Raw genomic sequence first — 8,479 nt, 5'->3', positions numbered from 1 at the left:
TACAGAAAGCATGTTGTCATCAACTGAAGTATTTTAATACGTAACATAAATAATATATTCAGGAGTACTGTAAAAATTATTGCAAATAAAACCGAGAAAATGATTAGTTAGAGTGGCTAGGCTTAATATTTGCAGTCGTTGAAAATATATTGACGTTAAATGTAGGATTTGAACACGTAACCTGACAAATCTAAGATTTCTGGAATTAGTCCCGTGAAGCTCAGAAACTAAATGGGAAAAAGAATAAACAGATGGTTATAACTAAAATGTGTTGCTTGGAAAAACGATCACTGAAATGAAAAAAATGGTACGGTATAGTTAAGACTAGAAAGGAATCACCAAACCCTCAAATTCTACACGTTGCTGTATATATAATAATAATCCGGACAAGTTGATTACAAAACATAATTTTAATCAGGAATTCCTACTACTGCGCGATATATATCGATTTATACAATATAGCTTACTTCTGAGAACATCGAAAATTGTAAACTTTTACATTGCATTCATAAACATCGATTAACAACAAATAGATGTGCAGTGCCATACTGACTGTATCTACTTGTTGATAGACATTTTCAAATAAGTAAAAAATATTTCAAAAACTGTATTATGTTCTTATATTCACATATAGCGTAGTGAAAAATGTTGCTCAAAATAACTGTCACTGTAACTGTTAATGAAAATCTCTAGTCAAATAGATGTGCCCGGAAAATTAGAATCGTGGCTTTATAATTAATATATGAGTAATTTGCATTAATACTTCAAAATTTTTAAAACCAATGTTCCAGCTATTCAAAAACGATTAGATTCAACACTTTAATCTTCATCCCATCAATGTTCAAACACAAAGTATACCTGAACAGCAAAATACACCATCAACTCGAATAAATCTAGAAACGGGTAGGTCTGCGTTCCTTCTATTGTAATTATTTCCACCTCCTAATCCACTCTTACTGCTAAACAATTCCCTCCTCTATCGCACTACCTATATTCTAACCTATCTACAGGTATTTGTAATTCCTTTCATGTTATCTGTTGACCTTCTCAACAAGATCAATACCAGTTCTCTTTGAGTTACAACAAAACCAGCTAGAATGTTTGTGTGTAAGACTTAAAACGTTTCGTATGATTTTTCATGCTTAACTATATTCAAAAGTAGTTGACTCTCTAGCTTAACTCAAAATAATCAAAAAATAGAACCTAATCAAAATTATATTTGAAAAGAAACAAATTATGACTGTTTCATTTTGTTTCTCTAAACAGATTTCGACATAAGTGCAGTTACAATTTTGACCGTTTAACAGTATTGGAAATTAGCAAAATATAATACATCCATATAAAATATACATATCTATATAAAATACATATATCCATATAAAATATATATATCTATATGAAATACAGATATCCATATAAAATATATATATCCATATAAAATACACATACCTATGTAAAATATATATATCCAAACTTTAACTTTCAAACTCTTCTGATGGCAATTAATGACAAATTATGTCGTAACATTTAAACAAAAATTATATTTTCAATCAATTTAATTTTAAAAAACTAATGTCACTAGCTTTTGCAACATTCTCAGATGTTCCATTCATTTCATTAGACATTAGACTTTTTATTATTATCATCTGTTGATAAGACATTTATATTATTTAATATTATACAAACATTTAATTTAAATTACTTTAACTACAACCGTATTTATATCTAAATGAATCTGTTAATTTTTTTTTATTGGTTAATATACGGAGAGTTTAGCATTCTAATTAATGTGACATTATTGTTAACATTTGAACTGCAATTTTTAATCAGTAATCGATTTGTAGAAAACACATTTATAAGCAGATTAAGGAAGTAAATAATTTTTTGAATTTGAATATGGAAGCTTTTTTTCAATTAATTATTTTACAGTTCTACAGTGCAAACCATTTCAATTGTAATATTTTTGTAGTTTAGTTTGCAGTTAAAAGTTCATATAAACGAGTAAATATAATTACAAAAATGCATACATTATATTTGATGGATCAAATCTTATATTTTTATTCTAATATACACCAAACAACCAAAAAATGTATAAAAATAAACTATTCACTTCCAGCTGTGTTCAAATTCAAAAAACTCTGTTACAGTGATCACTAGTAGTGCTGCTTGGTTCTTAGTTTTTTATACCACATTAAACTGTAGCATTTGACTTAGATTTGTTAAGTCTCAATATACAAAACGGTTTTCATCTCATCCTCCGCATTTTGCGCTCCATTTTTCTCTGCTTTTTCTCATCAACTTGGGTCTGTTCTTGACTTGCGTTTCGCTGTATTAACCATGGTTGTATTACGCTTCGCCACAACATCCAAATGGCACGGCCAGGTGCTAACAGCAACAAAAACCAAAAGTAATTGGAAATTAAAGCAAGCAGCATAGTACCAGAGGAGAGTATAACAAGATCTTTGACATGTCTAATAAAAAACAAAACCAAAAAAATGAAGCTTAATGAGTTCAATCTATATTGTAATGCATTTTTTCTTACTCTGCAATGCCGCCCTCCATATTTAAATCACTGCCTGAATCTAAAAGAGCTCCAGAATCCATATACTTTGGCTGTGACATAAACTTCATGAACTGGTAAGATGCAGTTAGAGCTATTATTGTTAGTATACTCATGATCTAAAAGTTTAATAAAGCTTGTGAGTGTAACCTTGTATATATGTATATATAGGCGTGTTCATTTTACCACTGTAACTTTCGATATTTCAAAAAATATAGCATTTACTATAATTGACGCAGCTGCACTGCCCAGACCCATGTTTCTGTAAAACGTTAATGTACTTTTGTTCTCCTCCACGATTTGTTTTGCTCCTTTGGTAGCTTGTTTACCCTTTTGTTGTGGCTATAAATTAATTGATAAATGAAATTTTAAGCAAATTCATTATAACTCTTATATTATAGCTTACCGCCATAGTAAATGCTTTTCTACTTAAATACTGAGTGAATCCAAAATTTTGTACTTTATCAAACTTGCACTTTCACTTTCAATGTAAATTTTGACACGCAAGAAAAATAGACGAGCAAGTGCGAATAGCTAAAACAGGGATGCTTTTCAATTATTCGTGTGTTTAGAAAAACTTTACTTATTATATACAGTATGTATAATATTTTGATAAATATCACATTTTTTTTAACTATTTTACATTATATTATAATATACCATATTAAGACATTAAATATGTAGATGAATACATATATTACATATATGTATATAACTATATTATAAAATATATATATTTTTTATATTGTAGATATATTATAAAATATATAATATACTATAATATATATACATATACACTATATTATAAAATTATAATACAACAACAAATATCTGTTATACTACGCTCAGACAGTCAATTTTCCTTAATTTCGTTAAAATGATATTAAGTTAGTATGGAAAGTGTTCATACTGCCAAAAATTAAGGAAATCATATGTTTTCTATATACAAAACGAATGTTAAAAATTACATGCTTAAAACATTAAGTCTGTTTCACGAGCTACTCGCAGTAAAACTCATCGATGTGCCAAATTACGCTTTTTACGCAGATTTTCATGGAACAGCTTTGTGTAAAATCTGGTGAGAACACCAGTGCCGTGCAAATAAACAATACAAAAATTTAAATTCAAGCTAAAACAGCTGATTCACATATCAACATAAATTTTACTTGAAATAATATGTACGAGTAAAGTCTGTGTAGCGTTTTCATATTTCTACAGCGACGTTACGTTTACTCAGTTGCTCTTATTTGCTCAAAAATTTGCTGGTCCAACGCACGTGTGTATACACATCGTTATTTAAAGTTACTATGAGTAACTCGTAAAACAGACAAATAATAGGTCTGTTTCTGTATCTGCGAAATTTTAAAAGTTGAATTATTATAATTATAAAGGATGACATTCCGTAGTTTTATTAGATTAAGTGAATTACAGGTATGTAGATTATTCTTATCCACACTATTTTAAATTAACAATAGTTGCAGTTTTTTCTCGATATTCAAATTTGAAAACTTGCACTGCTTTCAATTAACGTCATTTTCTTTAATTTTGTTCTAACCTTAAAACTGAATTTTGAATAGAAAAAGAAACGAAGACGAATTACTATAATAAACATTTTAGTTATATATACTTTAGAAAAAAAAATGTATATAAAATAAATTATAAGGTTCGAATAGGAATAAAAAGATGAGTTCTAAGCCTGGCACTTGCAGTCCAAACAAATTGTATACGAATTGTAAACTAATTAAAAAATTCGAATTTTTCCTAAGACTACTAATGATGAGTACTTGGCAATACTCGAAACAGCGTTGTATGCTCAGCCAAATTTAAATAAATTAAATAAATTTTTGTTGTTGTCTTTTCATTTTTTATTTAACCCTTCTAACTTTTAAATAGTTCCTTTTCGTCATGAGACCCGTCACGGCAAGAAAAAATTAACATTAAAAAATAAATTAAAAACAGCGCATAAGTAGTAGCAAAATCGCGCGTACTTCGCAAAACGGAGTGGCATCACTGACGATTTAATTTTTATTTACTTGGGGAAAAGTAGCATTTGTACCTTGAACCAGACCAGTAAGTAGAACGTTAAGTGTGAAGTGCCTACGCTAGATTTAGTTTAACTTAAGTAATGAGCATTATTTGATATGCAGTTTAACATGGATAAATGGGTTCAGTTAAATAATCACGTCGCCGGCAGAGATAAAATTGCCAGGTATGATGCTGCTTTCCAACATTAACAATAGCTCTTTTTGATTTAAATTTAATATTTAACAGGTTTGTACAATATGCCTCTAGAGCAGTTTGGGATACTTTAGAGAAAAAAGATTTAAGTCCAGCATTAACAGATAATTTCAAGACATTGGAATATATACTGAGCACATTCCGCAAATGTAAGCAAATGCAATCAAAGCTTATATGTATGTACAATGTATTTATAATTAATTATCAATATTTTTTAATTGCAGTGTTACGTTTCGGTAAATGTTTGGATGTTTTTTATGCCTCATTGCGCACAATACACTACCCCGATTTAGCTATACGTGTTACCTTAACACTGGGCAAATTGTCACAAGCACTTTTTTTATTAGCTGATCATTTCATGTGGTTGGCTAGAACCGGTCTTTTCAAAAGCATCAACACAAAGAAATGGAGTAAATTTGCTAACAAATATTGGCTCCTATCGATTATTATGAATTTGTGCCGAGATGTATATGAGATTTATCGTTTATTAGATTTGCACAAAGCCAGCGTTAAGAGTGGCATTTCACGTTGTAATGCAGTGCCAATGCGTTTAAATTCTCCACGAGAATTGAGTCGAATTGCTTTGCATTCATATGCTATGATACTTGGGCATAAGGACGTATTTGTCGATACAGTGAAAAATGTATGTGACTTTTTCATACCACTTACTGCACTTGGATACACAAATATGTCACCACGCACAATTGGATTATTGGGAGCTATATCGTCTTTGGCTGGATTATATGCATTAATTGAGCCAAAAGCAAAATTAACACCTGCTTAATAACATAACCATAATCATTTTTTTGTGCTAAGAAATTAGCATTGTTTTTAGTATTTTAATACGGTGATTAAAAGATGTAGTTATTTAATCTTATCTGAACAAAGTTCTTATCAATATATTAATTTAAGACACATTTGTAATCGAGAAAGTGATTATTTATGTTTATATAATGAGAGTTGTTTATGTAAAACTATTTTTTTGTCGACATTTTTTAATTAAACAATGTAAATGTTTTTTCTATAATAGTTTAATCTGATTATAATGACAACAACAAGATAACAATCGGTTGGCTATTCAATTGTTTACACTAACAAATATTCAATAAAAATATACAGGTGCAAATTATTTAACATAAGATTGAATTTCATTTCAACTAATTTTGCGTGTATATATTACACATTTATATACCAAAATATATTATTAATAGTTTTAAAAATTCACTTTAAATTTGAGTTTAAGTTTATTTATTTACTTTAGCTTCAAATAGTACGAAACAGCTGTTTGTTATTTGTAAACATTATGGAGTGTTGCCAGATAACTGAAAGCACACATTATTTTAGTTAAACATTCTGACAATTTTAAACAGTTATTGCAAAAATTTTTTTTAAATATTTATACTTGAAATTTAACAACAATCGTTTGGATTAGTAAAATGAAACTAAGTTTAAATATTTTTTTAAATTAATTTTTACAAGAATTTATTTTACAACTGATTATGTTTGTAAAAATACAGTAATATGGCAGCTGCGTTATTTTTATTGAATACGTGAAATTTCATTTATTCATACTTTAGAATGTTTTAAACTGCAGAGTGAAAATATTAGAAGTCGGCTGCGAGGAGTGCTTCCATATGTGAGATATTGAAATATGCACCAATATACACAAATTCAAAGCGGATTGGATATGCATAATCGGTGCTGCAATGGGCGCGCCTGGTGTGTTAAGGTTGATGAGATATAGCAATTAAACCCAATTTCAGTTTATTAAATTTATTCAATTTTATTGCAGGATATATGCGGCATCGTCTGTGCAATATTTACCTGGTTATTAATCCTTTTTGCTGAATTTGTTGTAATGCGAGTTATTCTTTTATCCAGTCCACATACCATTTTTAGTACAATTAATATAGTTGTGTTCCAAGCATTAGCATTTCTAGCATTTGCCTCACATATACGCACGATGCTCTCCGATCCGGTATATTATCCTATTAATTCAATATATATCTTTTATAAATAATAATGTATATGTACGCTTAATATTTAAGGGTGCCGTTCCGCGTGGTAATGCCACTAAAGAAATGATTGAGCAAATGGGTTATCGTGAAGGCGAAATGTTTTTTAAATGCCCTAAATGCTGCAGCATAAAACCAGATCGTGCTCATCATTGTTCAGTTTGTCAACGTTGTATACGTAAAATGGATCATCATTGTCCATGGGTGAATAATTGTGTTGGTGAAAATAATCAAAAATACTTTGTCTTGTTTACGGTATGTCATTTTATTTTTGTTTTTAATTTAACCTTTTACCTTTTATTTTTATGTAAACATTTTACATATAATATATATAAAATGCTTTCTCTTCTTTTTCAGTTCTATATTGCTTCGATATCAGTGCATGCCATGTTTCTGGTTATAACCGAATTTACAGAGTGCGTGAGGAGTGAGTGGCGACATTGTTCACCTTACTCTCCGCCCACAACTATATTCCTATTATTATTCCTTACATTTGAAGCGCTTATGTTCGCTATATTTACGATAATTATGCTGGTCACCCAGCTATCTGCGATTCTTAATGATCAAACTGTAAGTGTCAAATATGTGGTTCTTAAATGTTTACATTTATATTTTTTGGTTTTGGTTATTAATAGTTTTAATTGCAGGGAATCGAGCAACTTAAAAAAGAGGAAGCACGTTGGGCAAAAAAATCTCGCATTAAAAGCATACAATCTGTCTTCGGAAGATTTTCACTGGCATGGTTCTCTCCATTTACGAAACCCTCCTGTAAAACAAAGTTCAATTCTCATTTTTACTCAGTGTAGTGTGTGTACAAATAAATTTCCTTTATTTATCTCAATGCAGGGGTATATATATATGGAATAGTTCGATTGGGACAATAATAACAAATATGACTAATATACCCCGTGATGCAGCAATAATTATATGTACTATACATGTATATTTATATTTATCTTTATATTTACATTTATATATGTATATATTTTTTAAAATGTTATCTTCTAATCGTTTTCCTTCTTACCGATTGTAATAAATCAATTTTTCGTTAGTTCATCTGTGGTATTTCATGTCGCTACACTGGCACATGCAGTACACGTACTTGAGTGGCTTTATCGATCAAAATTTTTAGGTGCGAATGCTTAGAGCAGAAATGGGTCTTTTACTATTTCTGCTGAAGAAATTTATTGATTTTGAAGGTTTCTCGTATGTACATGTATGTTACTTATTAGCATTAAGGGAAATGTTGCAAATACACTTAAAACGTTTATCGAACAAAACAAAGAAATAACATAAAAATAGTTTTATTATATTATAATAATTAATAATTAATTAATTAATATTATAATAATAATTATATTATAATTTTGCTTCAATAAAATTGCAATAAACAAATTTTAGCAATAAAACGCTAAGAAAATCTGTAAAATTAACTTATAAAAATCGAATGTGATTTATAAATTTATTTATTTACGATTAATAAAAAAAATGCATTTTGTTTGCTAAAAAAATAAGGAAGTTTCTTTCCGAATTTTTATTTAAATAAAATTCAAGTCAATCATCACGAAGCAACTATTTTTAAATAAAAAAGGCGTGAATCGTAATAAATTATAAGAATTTTATTTACAAATAAATTACTTTCTTGGTGGACCATGCACTACTATTT

The 8,479-nt window shown here is 28.9% G+C and overlaps 3 protein-coding genes across 3 annotated transcripts; 2 read left to right on the top strand and 1 right to left on the bottom strand.

Moving 5' to 3' along the window:
* Window positions 1-2,006: 2,006 nt before the first annotated feature.
* Window positions 2,007-3,126, bottom strand: LOC119681106 (transmembrane protein 208). Its single transcript, XM_038094183.1, has 4 exons — window positions 2,967-3,126; window positions 2,747-2,902; window positions 2,543-2,679; window positions 2,007-2,471 (listed from the first exon to the last, which is right to left on the bottom strand). The coding sequence occupies exons 1-4, from the start codon at window positions 2,970-2,972 to the stop codon at window positions 2,246-2,248; spliced, it is 525 nt and encodes a 174-aa protein (XP_037950111.1). The 5' UTR covers window positions 2,973-3,126; the 3' UTR covers window positions 2,007-2,245.
* Window positions 3,127-4,582: 1,456 nt separating this feature from the next.
* On the top strand, window positions 4,583-5,675 carry LOC119681104 (peroxisomal membrane protein 11B). The gene is made up of 3 exons (XM_038094182.1): window positions 4,583-4,769; window positions 4,832-4,947; window positions 5,023-5,675. Exons 1-3 carry the CDS (start codon window positions 4,702-4,704, stop codon window positions 5,580-5,582), a joined length of 744 nt encoding a protein of 247 aa, XP_037950110.1. The 5' UTR covers window positions 4,583-4,701; the 3' UTR covers window positions 5,583-5,675.
* A 774-nt stretch (window positions 5,676-6,449) lies between these two features.
* LOC119683268 (palmitoyltransferase ZDHHC3) lies at window positions 6,450-8,106 on the top strand. Its single transcript, XM_038096909.1, has 5 exons — window positions 6,450-6,527; window positions 6,591-6,776; window positions 6,847-7,068; window positions 7,171-7,383; window positions 7,461-8,106. Exons 1-5 carry the CDS (start codon window positions 6,450-6,452, stop codon window positions 7,617-7,619), a joined length of 858 nt encoding a protein of 285 aa, XP_037952837.1. The 3' UTR covers window positions 7,620-8,106.
* Window positions 8,107-8,479: the final 373 nt, after the last annotated feature.

The sequence above is a fragment of the Teleopsis dalmanni genome, chromosome 2 (assembly GCF_002237135.1).
Source record: "Teleopsis dalmanni isolate 2A chromosome 2, ASM223713v2, whole genome shotgun sequence".
NCBI classification, from domain to species: domain Eukaryota; kingdom Metazoa; phylum Arthropoda; class Insecta; order Diptera; family Diopsidae; genus Teleopsis; species Teleopsis dalmanni.
Note: the sequence above shows the minus strand (reverse complement) of the source record. Positions and strands in the feature narration are given on the sequence as shown.